Here is a 19260-nt window from a genome sequence, read left to right as displayed (position 1 = left end):
TTTTTCACTTGGGACACCCAATTTCATACACAGGTTAGAAAAATTTTAAAACTTCTCAGGATGCCCAAAACTAGAGGATCTCACCAGCTGGCACCAATCTCACTGGAGTCCCTTCAGTGATGACCATGCTTAGGAGAGGCTCCCCATTACCTTCACCTGAAAGACTCTTACAAGACTCAATAAATTTTTTATTAGTGAGATCCTCCAGCAAATTCTTCCACAAAATTCTCATTGCACAGACCCATGTATTTTGCATGAGGCCCATAAAATCTCCCTCTCCCAAATTTTCTAATTCTCCTGACCATTTCATTCATGAATGAAGCCAAAAGAGAAGTGAAAGTCACCAGCAGGAGCAAAAAGAGATAAAAAGCAGAGCAGATACAGATCTTGTGAATCTTCCCAAAAGCAGTATTTCAACAGCAGAAGCATTTCCACCACATGCTGAACACCACACCATATCTTTAACATTCCTCCTTTGTGCGAGAGAGAAGCAGATGTTCAAATGCCTTCTGCAGTCTATTGTCTGGAAATGGTATGAGCCCATTTTTCTTTATAGCCCCATCAGTGTTTCTTTAATAACATGGTGTGTGCAAACAGCATTATTCCCTGTCTCCCCTTCCCTGTTATTTGGCTGCACTGTGCCACGTGACAGCTCCTGTCGTGCTCCTTTACTGCAATCGAGTACACGTTCTATCTGCAGAATGTCTCTCCCTCCTCACAGAGCAGCTAATTTCTCCAAGACCACAGAACCCACCCAAACATCAGTTTCTGCTACAGCTGTAGGGCCCCCTGTTCAGCTGGCCCTTAACTGGAAGCAGCAGTACAATACTGCACCTCCCCAGGTCCTCTGGAGGATAAAGAGATTTGTTTCTCATTGTGCCTCATGCTTGTGTCCTAGAACAGAAGCTTCCAGAGGGCTTATTTCTCCTTGTAAACCTAGTAGTAACAGCTTGTTGGCATTGAATTCACAGCTATAGATATTACTAGATACAGACATACATTTTTTTCCTAAAGCTCTTACATGATCTAAGCCTGGAAGTTTTAAAGAGAACGGCTCAGTTAGTCAAAAGTACCAATTTTTATCACACTGGTTATACCAACAAAACCAGCATAATCCTACATGAGGAAAGGAAAGCCAGTCCTACTGGTGTCTGAAACATTCCTATCACATGCATACACACATGGATCAGCAGAGCTGAACTTCACAGGGTGCCCTTTAACTATTTAGTTCAAACAGGTACATCATGAAGCCTGTGAAGGGCACTGTCCCAGGACACCTGTATTAGCAAACCACTTTGCAGCTGTGGATGCAGCCACCCATAAATTTGGATTTTGTGCAAATACAGCCAGCTCAGGAGAGGTGAGACCCAGGCACATTTTCAGACAGTTTGCCAGCACAACAAGAACAGCACACAAGGTTTACAGGTTCACAGCTCTGCCACCCTGACTCACACAGCTATGCCAACAGAAATCCAGCATTTCCAAAAGTGCTATCTGCAGTCTAGACAAATCCACGTGGTGTCTGGCACTCTGAAAGTTAAGTTGAAAATAAGAGTGACTTTTTCTTAAAGGGATTGTAAATACTGACTTATAGCAAGACTATATCCCTATAGATAATTTATGCTCTTCTACCTATGCTCAGCCACCCATTTTTATTTTCTCATACATCACACTGATGCTGGCAGTAAATCTCTACAATATCTAGTCTTCCCTCCATAATAGAAAAACTCATTAATATGCCCCAGCTGCTTTAGGACACTTTCACATGAATTTATGAATATTCAATTTCCATCTAGTACTCAGCTTCTTTGTGTCCAGCCACTGCTGTCTCGAAGAGAGGCTGCCAAAGATCTCCTAATACTTTCATTAGCTTTGAGCCCTCACATTATGAAATCAGCAATATGTTTAGTGTCAGTAAAGCTCTGGGAACAGCCTCATTTTTCAAGAGCCAGTGGCAATTGGAGGCTTTCAGTCTCTTGCCTGACCAACTTGCAAATGCTGTGTTGCAGCAAGCGAGGCCTTTCACACCCAGAAACTGCTCAGAGCAGCTCCTGTCACCTCAGCACAGGACACCTGTCATTGCCAAGCTGGGAGCAGATTTCTTGCAAAGCAGAACACACCTCCCAGGAAAAAAGAACTTGGAGGTGTAGGTGATTTTTCAGCTTTGATGAAAACTGGCCTGCACACCAGATGAAGGAACAGGGAAGCTTTAGAGCACATCTCAACATTACAGGGCAATTAATGCATTATTCACATAGAATCATCAAAGCTGGGGTTAGAAGGGACCTCTGGACACCATCTGCCCAACCCTCTGCTAAAGCAGGTTCATTTACAGCAGGTTGCACAGGTAGGTTTTGAATATCTCCACAGAAGGAGACTCCATAACCTCTATGAGCAGCCTGTTCCAGTGCTCTTCCAGTCAGCCCTAAAGTAAAAATGTTTTTTCTCAGATGGAACTTCCAGTTTCTGCCCATTGCTCCTTGTCCTGTCACTGGGCACCACTGAAAATAGTCTGGTCCCATCCTCCTGACTTAGCCAAGTAAATATTAAAAGATTTGAAATCTAAACCAGAAACTGTAAGTTTCATAAAAACAACTGGAATTTTAGTTTTATAAAAACAACTGGAATTTTGGTTTCACTTCAGACAGCCTTGCACACATTCTCCTTCCCAAAATTGGAGAAACCAAGACCAGGCAAGTGTTAGAGCCCTACAGCAGTACAACAGGATCTGGGCAGCAACATGTGCTCCTGACAGCTCCATTCCTCCCAGCACTCCCAATCTAGAGGAAAGCAGCACAGTTCTTAGGACTTCACACTAAGTCCAGCACACACCGTGTTCAGGCTACTGTGCCCGCAAAGCTGGCAGCCCCTGAGGGGTTGGACCATTTCCAGGGGCACCATCCTAACTCCACAGAAGTCCTGCCACCCCATTCCAAGAAGTTCCAGGCAGCAACAAGGAGAGGGTCAGACACTCACCCCCACACAAACACTAAGGCAGATAAACAGAGGAAGTGGTTCCATTTAGGGGATGATTCAAAGCCACAGGCACATCTCCAGCTGTGAGCTCTGTATTTGTTCCCTTCTAGGAAAGAGCTCCATCCTTGTAAGCCAGGCTTTTATCCAGCCCAGGAAGACAATGACCTTTTAAGTGGTAAGTGCTGAGCATAATTCATTTTCACCCTTCACTTCCTTTGAAAAAGTAATGGGACAAATTTAAAAATGAGTGAGCAGCTTGAAAATTGGTTTAAGCTCCTGTAAACCCATCTATCATTCATGGCACAAGATTTGTTTTAAACTAGTTCCACCAGAGCAGTGAACATTAGATAAAGGCAGTGAGAAAGATTGCTGTCAGCAAGATGAAAACCTGAAGCACAAAGCTGAGATGGGAACTGGAATTTTAGAGTGAGGGACCATTAGTATAATGACAGAGAGCTGGGAGGAGCTAGAGACAGACCAGTCTATGGGAGCAATTATATTCTGCTTATCTAAATTTCACCCTAAAATAAAAGCATAACGTTGTCAACACCCTTCCTGCCCTAACCTGCCAATTTGTTAGGTTCTGTTAAAGAGCTGTCCTCCTAAGTATGATGCAGCTCTAACATGCAAGAGACCCCAGTTCTCTGATGCCAGGGTCCCTGGGCACATTTTCATATTTGCACTGCACAACTCATCACCAACCAGCACAAGTCCATGGATGGAATAGCAAGAGCAGCAAGGCAGAAGCACAGACACAACTTAAACAGTCCATTGTGAGCCTCCAGGGAAAATTGCTGTGCCCAGGATGTCAAAACTCCTGCTGCATTTTGCACAGCTAATCCCTTCCTATCACTGGCAAAGGGCATTTCAGCACAACCAGAATACCAGGACTTGCTCAGTTTTCAGATAAACAGCCCAGCCCTCCCATCCCAGCACCAACAAGCAGGGTGTTTTCCCACCCCTGTGCATGCAGCTCTGGCCTGCAGCCAAGCAGCTGCTGAGCAAGAGCAGCCCTTCCACCTGCTGGCCTCGGTGGTCCATTTGCCACCGGGCAGCAAGCTGGGACACTCCTCACAAAGGCAGCAACACAGGCACTTTGCCCTGCCAGAGCAGCTGTGGCATGGGGGCAGCCCTCCCATGCCATGGTGCTGCAGGGCTTAAATGCCAGGGGATCAGGGACAAGGGCACTGCACCAATTCCAGTGACACTTACCCACTTAGAGGTCTGGTTTTTCTGATCTCGAAGAACTGTGTTCCTGTGTGATTGTATCTGTATTTCGTCTGTTAAAGGAAAGCAACTTGAACAGCCAAGCAATAAAATAACACTGCTCAAAAGGTGAATTTCAGTTCTGACATCCTGCTGAAACACAAAATGGGTTGTAAAACCCATTGACTCTCAGATAGGAAACACCTGGCATGTGAAATAAAGCAAAACTTTTCACTTGCATTTTTACAGGACCTATTACCAGCACTAGATGCAGGGTCAGGTATTAAGGTTGACCATCTATAATGACACTCAAATTTGGAATCTGAAGGTTATAAATTCTCTTTTCCACTAGGTCCCACTCACTTGTAGGTTGCAAGTTTGAAAAAGTCTCCCACTTGGGCAAGAGAAAGCTTTCACAGCCTACCCAAACCAATGAATGTAATCCATGGTCTGAAAAAACTTATTTTCTTTAGAAGTCTTTTAACTCCATCAGCCACATGGCTCACCTATGACCTGTCAACCAAAACCATTGCAGGTGCATCCATTCACACTTAGAAAATATAAATCATTCTCTAAGAAGGACGGTGCTCTTGAAATGAAAACAGCAGCTATATGCAAATCAAGGTCATTAGCTAACACTAATAGTAGAAAGTTCATCACAAATGATGCCAGCAGACAGTCAAACAAATCTCAGCACCGCTTGCCTAGAAGCACAGGCTGCCACATGGCAGCACCACCAAAAGCAGCCTCTTCCCTGCTCCTTGAGCACTTCTGTTCAAGCAGCAATGCAATAAATCAGACCAGGAAAACAATCTGTTCAGTAAAAACAAAACAACACATACAATAAAGCTTTTTATTAAAAAAAAAAAAAAAAAAAATATCACTCTGCCCTTCCTTACACTAGGTTACTTGTGCAGTTTAATCTCTTTCCTAACCTAGTACCCAAATTCTATTACCATCAGAATATTCATGCCAGTAAATCTGGTGATACCAAGGCAGATATCAGGGCACAAGCAGGTGACCCCATGGAAGAAAGAGTTGCTTGCAAGGCATAAATAGCACAGCTGCTGGATGTATAACCACAGCCTAAATAAAAACTCCAGCTCTCACCAGGATGCTCTGAGCTGACTTCAGTTGACAGCTCAGAATTCTCCACAAACAAGGCTTTACTTCCTCCTGCCTTCAAAACCTAATTCATGAGGCCCTTTCAGGGTGCTCTGCTCATACATCCTCTCTTTCAGCCCTCAAAGGAAGCTGCTCCCCAGCCTACTTTGAAGTTTTTTTGAACACAGATCCAAACCCTGTGCCTAAGCCCTGCTCCTGCTACGCAGCAGAACGCAGGATCTCAAAACCACTACGGGGTGAGGTGGGGGATAATGTAGTTTTTGGAGCTCTGTATGACATGGCATCCTCTCTGGCACAATCTCAGTGAGCCACAAGCCTCTTGTCCCAGCCATAAAGAAGAGAAATGCCCCATTCCCCTGTAGAGCAGGCAGCCCCAGCTCCCTCCCCACAGCAGCTGCTGCAGCTCCAGGCCCTTGATCCCAACCACGGCTCCCCACCAAGCTAACCACGCCTGCTATTTTTGGATGTTCTTCCAGCTGCCACCCAGATCCTTTCTTAATCCTTACCAGGACTTTACACTCATTCCTCGTCCCCACAGCTTCACCACACACACATACACAAAAAGGCAGAGCTTAGGAAAAAAGGGAAACAGAAGAGCAGCATCTGGGCCAGCAACCTTCTCTGAAATTATCTGCCAGCAATGGAAAGTCAGGAATTGGGCGTGGGGCAGGGACAGAGAGGCTAGACAGATGTGTAGATACCCCAAGATGAATCCCCCAAGCGGGGTGGGACATCTGGAAAGAAGATTCCTTTGGTCAGTTCCTGCATCACAGGCAAGCCTGCCCACCCTGGGGTCAGGACAGCTGCTTGTGCCCCTCACCCCAGTGACAAGCACTCCCTGCAGGCTGAGCACACAGGCAATCCTCAGGGATCCACAGGGGCTGCCAGGGCAGAGGGAGAAAGGGCTTGCCACAGCACTGGCTCTATCCTAGTCACTTTATGACGAGATGCCATATTATTTCTCCAGGCATCATGATCCGATCATAATATCCTCGTAAATCAACTTCAAAATAAGCACTTCTCTTCCCACCAATGTCACTTCAGTTAAATTTTTCAGTATAATTTAAAGTTAATTACATCTCCCAGAGGATTGCTATGACAAGCTCAGTGCTGCTGGTGCTATCACAAACCCCTGGAGGCGTCCCTTTACCCCCAAATGATCCCAAGCCCTTGCAACCAGCTAACGCTTCAGTAAAGCTCTGTTAATTCACACCAGGCACAAGTCACCCTTCTTTCAGGAGACCACAAGCTCGAGAAGGATACTGCAGCAGCTTCATGTAGGTCTGTATTGCCTGGAGCCATTCTGGGATTGACATGGAGAGCTTGTAGTTTGGCACTGGAGGCACTGAGGGCTGGACACAAGAGAAAAGATAAAGAGGTTAGACAGCACGGGTCCTGCAGAGCAGATAAGTGATTTACTCGAGCAGCAGCATGTGCTTAGTGCTACTCAGCGTGGCAGCACAGATGGCTTAAATCCCACGTGAACCAAGCATCAAAGTCATCCTGCTGACCACAGGGGCTCCCCAGCAGCAGAGCCAGCCCCATCCCTGCACAGAGAGGCCGTGGCAGGCTGATCATCAGAGCCACCAGTAGCCCTCAAACACCACCCTGTGCAGGCAGGCAGCCCAGCACAGAAAGCCTATACTTCCCATTTCCTTCCCCCCCTCCCAGCACAGGGCACTTTGGATGAGCAGAGCCCCAGTACTGACTCTGCTGTTCTCCCTCCCTCAGGAAGCCATTTAAGTCTAATTTTTAGCCTCCTTTACCACAGGAGATAGATAAAAGGAGACAAGGATCCCAGGCTGCATAATTTCCCATCTGCCGTGGGTCTGCAGCATGCTTGCTGGGGAGGGAGAGCACAGTACCTAGAAGACCACCTGGGACCCAAATATTTAATGACATTAAGACACTTAAAGATATAGACTGGCAACATAATGGGATTTTTCCAAAATCTCATAAGACATCTGCTTGTGCCTAAGCATTTTAAGAAGGCAGGCCCTCAATCCACATTTAATCCCCACAGCTATTTGGTTCCTGAGTCTGCAGCCATGCAGGAAAGGGGCACAGCCAGGTCCCAAGTCCACCTATTTCAAGGGTAAGACTGCAAAATATGGGCTCAGCAGATATTAAAGTGGGAATCATGGCTAAAAAGAACCTAGCACCATTCTCACAAACACAGTGAAGGGAGCAGTTGATTTGACTATCAACACCGATTTGAATTCAGGAACCAGCAATTTGGGCAGCTGTGACAAGGTGCAGAGAAAAGCATCTGTGGGCCCACATTGTCATAACCATAGTTTAAAGCTCATAAAGTTACAAACATTTCACTGTCCTTAATACACTTCAAGTTAGCAATTACTGATAAGAACAGCAAATTCAGGTGCTGTGGGGCCATCTCTGCCACAAAGACTTTCCTCTCAAGTTCCCACCTCTGCTAGGATTGTGCGTTTGCTTTCAGAGAATGAGCACCAGTAATCCCAAAAAACCCAGCATTTACTACAGGCAGCGAGTTACTGCAGTCAAGTAGTAAATATACCTTGGAGAAGGGGGGAAAAAAAACAGCAAACCGGAGACTCCTACACTCCTGGCACACAGAAACATACTGTAAGTGGCTAGCAGATGGCAAGGCTTCCAGCTCGCCCCCGCCATCCCAGTGCTTCAGGGCACGACTGCACTCATGGGCTCCTCTCACCAGTGGGAGTTATGAGCAAGACTCATTAGCGCTTCTTAATCATGATTTTCATGCCTAAGCTCTTCATTAGAGACATTTTTTTGGTTCCACAGGTTCCTTTCTCACCCAGCCCCCTCAGTCTGGATGAATTATTCACCTGTCTCTTCCAGCACAAGGGCACACCTGGACTCAACACACCAGATAAGGCCCAAGTTTCAGAAGCAGCAAGGAGCTGACAAAGGGAATTATGGCAGAGCTGTCACACCTTCCTGGAGCGGCCATTTCTGCCCCAACATACTCAGTCCTTGGCTTCAAAGATACAGAAGCTCTGGGTGCATGCATTGCACTTACACAACACACTGAGGCAATGGGAGCCCTGGCCTGTGAGGGGCCTGGCTGCTGCAGAGGTGGGGATTTCATCCTTCTCCCTGCCCTCAGCCTGCTGCAAGCCCCCGGACAGCATCCCATAGGGATGGCACCAGTGTGAATGGACACAGCCCCTCCTGAAACCCACACTGGCCACCCTCAGAGAGAACAGGTTCAGATGTCCTAGTGAGGTGCTCCCATCTCCAAGGTAGGTGGTCACAGTAAGCAAAGAGGATGACCGTGTCAGATAACCAGAGCACAGCTTAGAAAAGAGAACCAGGGTTTTCCCAGTGGCTAGAACATATTCCAGTTATTTCAGGAGGCCCAAGCCCCTCCAGATCTCAGGCAAGAAGGGAGGAACATCCCTAAGCCAGAGCCCACACAGGGCAGCACTGCTCTCCTCTCTCCAGTGCAGGGCAGGCAGTACACACACCACACTGCCAGCCAGAGCAGGCAGTGGGCAGCCACACACCACTCCCACTCCTTCCAAACATTTCTCCCTCCCTGATTCCTGCCCCAGCTGCAGGAGGATTGATCCTGGGCACCCACCCAGCAAGGAGCAGAAGCCAGGGCTGCACAATACAAGTGAAGGAAAGCACAGCTTTGTTGTGATTGAGGATGCAGCCCTCCAGCTCCTGGTATGCATCCACAGCAGCAAGGAGCAGGCAAGGTTTGTAGCAGGAGGTCATGGATAGCAAGAAGAAATGCAGACACAGCACTACAGACCCTGAATTTGTACAGCAAGTGAAATTCAGAGACGAGTCAGATGAAAAGCCTTGACCTTTCTTTCATCAGTCTTTCCAAGGAATAGCAGCTCCAGACAGCGGAGCCGCTGCAGTGCAAGCCCACGTGGCAGAGCTGGAGACTCATCCCATGGCTGGAAATGCTGTAGTCTCAGGTCACCACAGACATCCTGTGTGAAACTCGTTTTGCCCAATTCCACTGTCTCACTTAACAACCAGAAAGTCATTTTCTACTAACTCCCCCTGCAAGCACACTGTTACTCAGCACAGATGAAGCTGACAGGCAAGAGTCCCCAAAGCTGCTGAGAGGTTTAATTTATTACAATCTCCAAGTATCTCCAAGATCACAGAACAGGTAAAGGATTGCACAGCCCTTCCAAACTGTGAGCCTGCACTATTCCCAGAGCTCAAATCAGAGGTGAAGACCCCTGGGGTCCAAAACTGCCCCTGCAGACAAGCCAGTTTTTTGTAAGAGCTCTGCCTCCCGAGAGAGACACAGCCCTGCACCTCTGCAGTTTGCATCTGTTCCAATAAGGACAGCCTCACCAACACAGTCAGAAGCTACTTACCACCCTGCGTGTATGATTGCTGAGACTAATGCCAAGATGATTAGAGCAATCAAGTGGAGCTTCTTGGAGAGGGGATGAAAACTCTCTCCCATCACTAGGGATTAAGAAGAGATCAGATGCAGAAATGGAGCAGTTGCACATGCCACTCACTCTGCCTGAACCAACTATCAATGCAAGCAGATTACAAATTATCTTCTCACAGGCACAAGCTTCCCTCATCACAGTAGTACCTGGTCTTTTGCAGGGTGACACATACCCAGCAGCAGAAGCCAATTAAGAAAATGTGTACTGCCATTTAAGGAACAAGTCTCCACTCACATTCCCATTCTGACCCAGAAATTACCATCACAACTTTGGTAATCCACTATCACTTTGTGGCAAAAAAAACAACCTTCCTCCTAACCCTAGTTTTCTCACCAGAGCTATGTGGTCCTAATAAGGACCAGGTAATCCTCAAACTACTCTCTGACCCCAGAGGTCCCACATTTAGCCAGCAAGAGCTACTCAGTCACAGAGGGCACCAGGTCTCCTGTCCCTGCAGAAATCACTGAAATGGGGATTTCACTTCCAGGCAGTGCTGGAGTACAACTCCTACAGCACTGAGCATCAACATCAAATTATCTGGCCAGGCAGATTTCAAAATATTTTTTATTCTGCCCAGCTTACTCACATGGTACAGAGAGCCAACCCAGAGCTGTGTCACTTAGGAAGAAGCCATGGGCAGTGCTGTCTGGGACATTCCCACAGGAATACAGTGTGCAGGCCAGCACACTGGAGCCACTGCATGCCTCTCACCAGGTGCTTTGTCAGTCACCACGGGTGTCACCAGTAAAAGTTACATGCTCTAGAGCTGGGAAGAAAAGGGTGAAAGTCAAGTCTAGTGTGTGCTTTGCCATCTCTTAATACCAGTGGGTTTGCAGGCCATCTAGACTGACATAAGCTGGTCAGGCTGCTGAAACAAGTTCTGCCCACTCCCTGCCCCTTCATTTCCACCTCAAGTGCTCGTGTAATACAAGATAAACTGCACCAAGGAACCACAAACTCAGCATAACCTGATTATTCTTTACTGGATATGCACCCCCATCCAAACAAAGGGTGGTTCCAACAGAAGGAGAGCAGAGTGGACAGAGATCATTCCCTTCTGCACCTGCACTGGACTGAACATTGCAGAAGAGAGATGAAAGATCTTTTCAGCCCGCATCTTATTTGACAAGCACCTTCTCAATACAACCCTACCCAATAAGCTTTAAACTTCCCTGTCCACAGAATTTCCTTTCTACTGCACGAAAAGAACAGGCATAAGGTTCATGTCAGTATCACTGACAGCTTGGACCACAACAGCAGCCCAACCATCTCACCCCAGCACGCAGAGGGTGATGAATCAACCCAGGCTTCAGCGGTCAGCTCACATTAATGCTGCTGGATGTCAGGAGTGAATCAAGCTCAAAGTCTGCCAAAGCAGGGAGTGTTAAAGACATTGGGATCAGTAATGCAGCACAGTGTCAAGCAGCCTTGGAACAACAGCAGACATCAACATTTCATTTATTGGCTGGAGAAAAAAACTTGGGTGAGGCACAGCTGTTTGGGGCTCGTACTGAGGAACGTACCAGACAAAAGCATTTAGAATCTTTCCACATACTGGAAATGAAATGTCTGAGTTTTAAATACCTTGTTACATTTGAGGCGCAACACTGTTTTTAACGAAATGCCTGTGTTCCAAAAGGAAAAGGAAAACCTGCTTTAAATTGCGCGAAGTGTTTCACTGAGTCTTAAGATTTCTTTCAATTCTTGTTTGCTGTTTTTTTTCTCCACAAGCTAAAAGGAGGTGCTGCTTGTTCCCCAGGAGTGCAGCCCGCAAGCACCGCGTTCTGGGCGCTTTGGGACAGCGGGTGTCCCACCCTCCTCCCCCGGGATGCGGTGTCACCCCCCGGCGCTGGAGCTGCCGCCGGCCCCGGGCCCCGTGTCAGCGCCCGAGGGGCCGCACCGGGGCCTCGCTTACCCGAGCCAGGCGGGCGGCGCTCCGGATGGCCGCGGCCACGGCGCCGCCGTCGGGGTGCACCCGCTCCACGTGCCCCCACATGCGCTCCCAGGTCTGCCCGTCCATGGGGAAGCCGCTCTTGTTCACCAGGAAGAGCGAGCCGCCGTCCCGCTGCTGCTCCTGCTCCTCCTCCTCCGAGCCGCCGCCGCTCCCGCCGCCGCCGCCCGCCGCCCGCGGCTGGGCGCTCCGCGACCGGCCCCCCTCCTTGCCGGCCGCCGCCCGCCGGCTGCTCCCGCGGCCGCCGCCGCCGCCCGCCGCGCCCGTCATGGCCCCGCGGCCATGCCCGGCACCGGCACCGGGACCGGGAGCGCTGCCGGTGTGTGCCCCGCGGCCTCGCCGCCGCCCGGGCGCTCTGTCTGTGTATCTGTGTGCGTGTGCCTGTGAGGGGCGGTCGCTCGCTCTCTCTCTCGCTCGCTAGCGGCGCCGGCCCGCTCGCTCCGGGTGCCCCGTCCCGACCCCGCTACCGGCCGCGGCCGCGCAGGGGGCGCGCCCCGCGCCGCGCGCCATGCCGCGCGTTACCGCGCGCCCGGCCGCCCGCCCGCCCGCGGCGCGCCCCCATTGGCCGCCGCAACAAAGAGGGGCGGGGCCTGCGGGGCGGGGCGGGCCGCCGCTGGCGGAGACGCGCCGGGAGGCGCCCCCTGCCGGACGGCTCGAGACGCCACAGCCGGGCGGCGCACTGCGAGCGCTTTCGCCCTCAGCCGAACCGAACCGAGCCGAACCCAGCCCAGCCCAGCGCAATCCAACCCAGCCGAACCCAGCAGAGCCGAGCCCGGCCCCTCCGGGCCGAGGCGATCCCCTCAAGCCGAACCCAGCCTCAGTTGGTGGTGGACGCCGGAGGATGGAACTCCTGGCGGGAGAGATCCCGGTTGCGTTGTTCCCGGCAGAGCTGGCAGATCCCTGCTGAGCGCTCCGCTTTACTGTGGCGGTGAGCTGCCGGCCCGAAGGCGAAGCGCTGCCGAGAGGGGCGCGGGCGCTTGTGAGGGCGGGCAGGGGCGCGCCAGGCCCTGGCACAGAGCTGGCCCTGCTGCCCTCCAGCGCCCGCTGTGCCCTGGTGGCTCTGGCCACCCTCGGACGGCATCTATCAGCATTTCACATCTAACGCAACAATACCAGCATCTCCTTGAGCCAGGAGTGACCCTCCATCGGATACAGACAGTCTGGAAAGCGTTGCCCCCGTCCGCTGCCCTTGCGCGCAGACACTGCCGCCACTGCTCTGCCCTGCTCCCCGACAGGAATACAGCTCTGCCGTGCCCTAATCAGCTTCCCGAAGGCTCCCAGCAGCCAGGAGTGTGTGGTGAGCTGCTAATCACTCACCGCAGGAGCCCATGTCTCTGTGAGTCCTACCAGTAATCCTCCCTGCTGTCCCCTGGCCACATGCTATGCCAGAATCTCATCAGGGGGTTTAACAGAAGGGAGGACAGCGAAAAGCTGTTCAGCAGCTACAGCAAACCGAGGGCTTCAGCTTACATGTCTTGCCCAGTGCCAGCTTTCAGCCAAGAGGCTTTGGTTAGGAAACCCCACAAGCTGAATGTGGGGGCTCTGTGTGTAAATGGCAACAGCCCATGGGAAAGGGGTGAAGGTCAGAGTGGATTTAGAGCTGCTGTAAAGTCACCCTCTCCACTATGTCCTGCATTTCCCTAATCATCAAGCAAGCGCTGCAGTTGGAGGGAAAATGTGCATCCATGCTGGGCACACACACCCACACCCACACCCACACACCCACACACACACACCCTGCAGGGTTTGGAAGCAGGAGCAGGATCCCAGGGGAAGCACAGTCTCTCCTTCTGGAGCACAGATGATGCTGAACATGAGTTCCCGATGGAAGATGATGAAACAGAGACCCTGAGAGGCTGCAGACACACAGGAGAGGGGTCTCAAGGAGCCAAGGGAAGCTCAGGGAAAAAAAAGGAAGGCCAAGAAGTTCACTTGGAGCAGAGCCAGGGGAAAGCCTGAAAATCATTCAGACTTGGATCTTTGAGCTAATGGGACTGTGCAGGTGGTGGCATCCATGTGTGAGCAGCTGAGGGCACACTGCATGTGACAGAGCCTGGAGTGCTGGGATTACACAGCAGAATGTCATCCTCAAGGATGCTGATACACAAGCTGGCAGTCACATATATCCCAGAGCCTTGTTCCCTTAATGGAACAGGCAACCATGTTGAGGCTGTCACAGCCTTGCTCAGTACTGCTTCACTGCCCAGAGCAGCCAGGAACCTTCAGATTGTGTTTTCCTACACCCACCCACATCTTAGCCACCCTGGAAGGGTGAAAATTACATTGATGCTACATGCTTTGCAGTTCAAAGTCTTCTGCATCCAGCATGTCAGGGCATACTCCATGCCCTGGTCAAACAGGAGAGGGACATGGCAAGGTTCAGACACCACAGCTCTGCTCATAGCAGTCTGCAGCATTCAGACCACTTCCAGTCAGGACTGAAAGAAAGAAAATTCGTACAGGCTCCTCCCTGATGCCCTGATGATGTCCCTGAGTGACAGATTGAATTCCCAGAAGTCAACCAGTGAGTCCAAGGCCAGCTGTGGTCTGGACAAGGAGGGCAGAAGTTAGCTGAGGTCCTGGAGCTAAAGGCAACTTTGAAACAACAGCCTGCGGAAATAAAAGTGGAATCCCTAAGTCCCTACAGCTAAAGGAAAGTCTTAATAACCCTCTCACCAGCTACAAATTAAGCATAAAGTAGAATAATGCTGCTTTGGATTAGCCAAAGCCCTCCCTGGTATTAGTAATGAACAGACATTCAAGATGAATAAAAGTAGGATGAGATATGCATCATGCCCCCAGTATCCAATGGCTTCACCTCATGGGGTCACCTAATTTTGATACTGTGACTCTCATCAGAGTTGCCTTGCTCTCTGCTCTGTTTGCACCTCTGCCTCTCACACCAGGTTCCTGCCCAGCCCCTGTCCCAGTGTGCCAGACCTGTTTGACTTTGAAATTCAGTCACTTTGTATGGATGTACCTTTCTAAAGCTAGCTCTGAATAACACCTCAAATCTACAGTCTTGCTCCTAATGCAGAGCTCATTGCTACCATAGCTGCTTTCTGGGTCAAAGGAACTAATTTGATCATAGAATCATCATGTAAGAGGGTTTTAACCTTCATTATTTCCAATTGCAGACTCATTTAAATGCAGCATTCGAAAGGCCCTGCAGTGCAATTACACAACCAAGTGCAGGAAACTTAATAGCTCTTAATTTGCACCATGGCAGCAAGGTGATATCAGCACTTTTTCCAAGCAGACTTCTTCAAAGTGCCACCCCCACACCCCCACGAGGAGTCCCACTGTCCTCCTCCTCTGAAAGCATCCTCTTGCAAACAGCAATTAATTCACCCTGGCCACACAGCCAACCCTCACTGCCCTGTGATATTGAGCAGAGGAAGTTCATTCATGTATTTATTTGGGCTTATTTGGGAAAACACTTCCTCTATTACCCATTGTTTCCAAACAGCCCTTTTGTGCAAGGAACCAGCAGGAGAAGGCTTTTCTGGGCAGCAGCTCCAGCCTGACCTGGCCTCAGAAGAGGGAGCTGCAGCCAGGCTGGGGGATGTACAACTGGTGTGATTTGCTGTCATGGCCTGTGAGATCTCCTGCTCGTGCTTGCTGCTTTGAAATTCGGTGGTTTTCTGCTCTGCAGATCTTTTGCCAGCAGAGCTCCAGCCTTTTGTAAGAGCTTTGTAAGGCCTTGTCCAGACCCTGCTATCAACAAACCTTGCTATGTGAAAATACTGTGAACATGAATACCACTCTGTGCTACCAGGGCCACAAGAGGGGCAACAAACCCAGAAGTGGAACAAGACCAGCGGTAGCAAAAGATGGGCTGGTCAGCAGATTACCCTGGCTCTGCAGCCTTTGACCCCTCCAAGCCAGGCCATGTGGCAATTCCCCAGGCCCCAGTCCACAATAGCACCCTTCCCAGAGCCAGAGCCGTGCCACAAAGCTGGCCCTGGTGCATTTGCTTTGATGCCTCTGCAGGCAGGCAGAGGGGAGCTGCTCCAGCAGCCCAGCCAGCAAGGGCAGGAGACACGTTTTGTTTCAACTCTCCTAGGAACAGATGTTTTGTTTAAGAAGGGAGTGTTCAAATCTGCTGCCATCCAAGGCTGTGTTGGGAAGCAAAAGCTTGTTATCTTTTCTCTTTCCTCCCATCAGATGGTAATAGGACAGATCTGGACCTGGGTTGTTTCCCTGGTCAGTAAAAGTGGACACTAAGTGCTCTACACTCCCTGAAGGTCCCTGTACCAGCATCAGCCACTGGTGGAGCAGGAAATGTGCCCAGTACCTCCAGCTGGCAGCACTCAGTGCAAAAGCCTAAAGCCTGGGTGGGTTCCCAGTGAGAGGCAAGCTGATGTCCTTACAAACAATTTGATGGGTGAAGCCTGAGTTTCTAAACTTTGAGGTAAAATAGTAGGTTCCAGGGGGAATATGTGGCAGGCAGTTCGGGAAGACTGTAGCTTCCCAGTACCTCGGCCAATGGGGAAAGGAAGAGGGCAAAGTGTGGCCGGGAGTTTGGGATATAAAGAGGCTGTGCCCTCTGAAACCTCAGAGCGAAAAGTTTGTGGGTGTGTGCCCCTGTGGACTCTCTCCCTTTATTCAAATAAAGTTGCAGGACTCCTCTGTCTCCTTTTAGGACATAAGCTTCTGGTATTTGTGGGTTTTCCTGACACTGGCTTGGGCGCACTGTTCTGCTAAAATCATGTCAAGTGATCTTAATGGCCTTTTCTGCATTTAGGAGCCAGCAGAGCAGCTGCAGTCCAAATCTGTTAATCCTACAGAGGTGCTTCAGCTTTGCAGAGGGCAGCAGAAAAACACAGGTCAAGAAAGTTTGCCTGCTGTAAGTGAATTGCATTATGGCAATGCAAATATTGGCTCATTTCCTGAAAACACCATAGTGACCTCATTTGATCCTTTGAAAGGAATACAAAATTTGTTTGTTTGGGGCTTTTTTCCTAAATTGAACATTATTCTGGAATGGGATATTTTTAGTAATGAAATGAAAGGTCAAGCTGTGATAAGGATGTAACCATGGCAATGTGGGAATGGCTGTTGGTACAAGTTTGCAGGAGTGATTTGCGTAACCAGTAAGAACAATTTTCTGTATTCATAAAATTTCCCTGTGATCACTGGGAAAATAAATATGTAATGGAGGCTTCATAAAAAAAAAAACAAGCTATAAAAGAAATGCTTGAGGGTGTGCTTCCTTGGAGCTTTCCCCAAGGTAGCCCTTTCTGAGAACTCTTAACACACTGTTTATTTTGCAATGGTCTAGCAGAAAAAACAGCCATCAGCTGCTTTGGCTGCACCAATGAAGAACTTCAGCAGCATGTTTTGATTTCTGCCTGAGCAAGTTCAGGATCTCCTGCAATAATTCTACTGCAACAAATCATTACAGTGTTTATTTTAGATAGAACTAGATGGACTTTAGTTGTTCTCAGACTAGTCCAACAGGCAAGACTTCCTTGCATTAAAAACATTTTTAAAAGCATAAAAAAAATTCCAAGTGCCATGAAAAGCCTATAAGTTGGCCAAAACTGGCTTACAAATTTTCACTTTCCACTCCCTATTGCAGGTCAGCATGTCCTAGTAATGACTGAGCCTTTGCTAACAGAGAAATAGCCTTTCCCATACTTCCTACAGTCACCTCATTCTGGTCTACAACTGATGGCATCAGATGCAGGTGAAACTGCTGTTTCTGAGTGCACAACATCAGCATCCCAATTAGCCTGCCTTACTCCTGTCTTGTCCCAAAGTTTCAGTCTCAAACATTGCAGTAGCTCAGAAAAATAGTTATATCAATATAGTTTGCTGTGAAGGTCTTACTTGACACCATATCACATGATTTGTTCTCTGCTGCAAGCTTTGCTTACAAAAACAAGAAAACACTAATGTAACCTTCCATAAATATTGGCAATATTTTTTTTACTAATTACTTCTTTAACCTTTAGTCAGAGGGTAAACTACCCAGCACATTAACTTTTTTTTCCCCAGGGGAACTGCATAACAAAAATACAGGTTGTAAGGAAAGGCAGTGGCTGAAAAAATCTGCTACCTAGAAATGAGATTATTTTTCAGCAGTTGTCAGCACCCACTGGCCTTGTCATAAGGGAGCTGCCAGTGATGGCACCAAAGGTGAGAGTCAGGACTTGCCTCCACTGCCAAGTGAGCACCTGAGTCATCCCTGCCTGGGTGGAGAGAGGAATGTACTGCAATAAATCCCTGCCTTCTTGAGGTTACTGCTCAGAAATAAATTAAGCAGTCTAGTTCTGCTATGGGATAACCTGTGCCCTCTAGGAATAGGTGGTTAGGAAACATCGACCAAATGTCATCCTTGTGTATTAAAGTTCCTCAAATGCATTTTCTTTTCAGGAAGAAAGAAAAATAGACTGGAAAAGTTATTAAGACTAGCAATAGAATGTGTCACAAGCCCAAACACCAGGTGCCTTTGAACTGAGATGCTGTGTGAAACCTGCAAAGAGAAATGTGTGATTTACTGTTCTCAATGCCATGGTGCTACAAGGTGTCATCACGACACTGAGGATTTCATCAAATAATTTTTGATCTGAAGCATCACTTCAAGCATCCCTGGGAGACAGTGCTCTGCAGATTAAGAGTCACCCTTTCCAGAGAATGATTGAAGAGTAATTAATATGCTGCAGAAGTGCCTGAAGATGACAGTAAAATTCAAATACTGTGGTCATTTTAAAAATAAAACTCTTAAAGGAAATACAGTAATCTGGAGCAAAATTACTTTTTTCAGCCATCTTCATTATTTGCTATGACATGAATGATAGTAATTTTCAGAGCAAACTGAAGCCTACAGAGCACCTTCTGGCTTTAGAATCAAACCCAGGAATGCTGTGTAATCACACAAGCTGCAGGCTTCGAGGAGACTCCCTAATGCTCTCGGTGCACAGACATTTCAACCCTCATGAGATTCTCACATTGTGAGCAGATGAAGTGGATTAGAAAAATATCACACTGACCCTGAGGCATTCTGTTCCCCAAAAGCTGGGGGACTTCTGTATCCTCCCTGGCAACAGTCTGGCTTGGACAACTTTCATCAAGTTTCTGAGCCTTTGAGGGCTTCTCTACCCTTTTGAAGCTTCAGTGAGGCAGTGACAAGATGAGAAATCATGGTACTTCTAGGCTTTAGGCAGTAGCCTCTAAGTGAATTTCAGGCTTTTAGCATTAGGGCCCGAAGAAAATTCAACTGTTCATTAGGAGCAGGAGACAATACAAATTCAAGTCCCTTGGAGCCAGTTAATGATCTCTGGGTGAGTCATTCTCACCCCTGTGGGACGGTGCCTCTTCATTCCACACAGGATGTACATTCTGTCTAATGCCTGCAGGGTTGTTCAGAACCAGCTGATGAATTATTCTGAGAAAATCAAGTTGCCTTCCAATATTTAATAGAGAAAACGCCATGCACAGCCTTGGAAATGGCACTGTTTTGTTTTATCTTCTTTTTCTCTTGGCAGCAAGCTGAACAATTTGATTTCTAAAAGAAAAACTGACTCTGCAGTCATCTGCAGTCCCTCTATTACCTTAACAAAA

At 48.7% G+C, this 19260-nt stretch overlaps 2 protein-coding genes across 2 annotated transcripts in view; one reads left to right on the top strand and one right to left on the bottom strand.

The window, feature by feature from the left end:
• Window positions 1-12214, bottom strand: part of VASH2 (vasohibin 2) — a 33740-nt gene extending 21526 nt beyond the window's left edge. Inside the window, exons 1-3 of the mRNA XM_056488242.1 lie at window positions 11656-12214; window positions 6571-6659; window positions 4189-4245 (exon numbers count right to left, since the gene is read on the bottom strand). Coding sequence (XP_056344217.1) covers window positions 4189-4245; window positions 6571-6659; window positions 11656-11961 — 452 coding nt within the window. The 5' untranslated portion in view covers window positions 11962-12214. The remainder of the gene's footprint in view (window positions 1-4188; window positions 4246-6570; window positions 6660-11655) is intronic.
• Window positions 11974-16540, top strand: LOC130250866 (translation initiation factor IF-2-like). Its single transcript, XM_056486978.1, has 3 exons — window positions 11974-12010; window positions 12113-13027; window positions 16439-16540. Coding segments are annotated over exons 1-3 (954 nt in total). The 3' UTR covers window positions 16441-16540.
• The last annotated feature ends 2720 nt before the right edge of the window (window positions 16541-19260 follow it).

The sequence above is a fragment of the Oenanthe melanoleuca genome, chromosome 3, assembly GCF_029582105.1.
Source record: "Oenanthe melanoleuca isolate GR-GAL-2019-014 chromosome 3, OMel1.0, whole genome shotgun sequence".
Lineage (NCBI taxonomy): Eukaryota > Metazoa > Chordata > Aves > Passeriformes > Muscicapidae > Oenanthe > Oenanthe melanoleuca.
The sequence above is the reverse complement of the archived record's forward strand: the minus strand, read 5'-3'. Positions and strand labels throughout refer to the sequence as shown.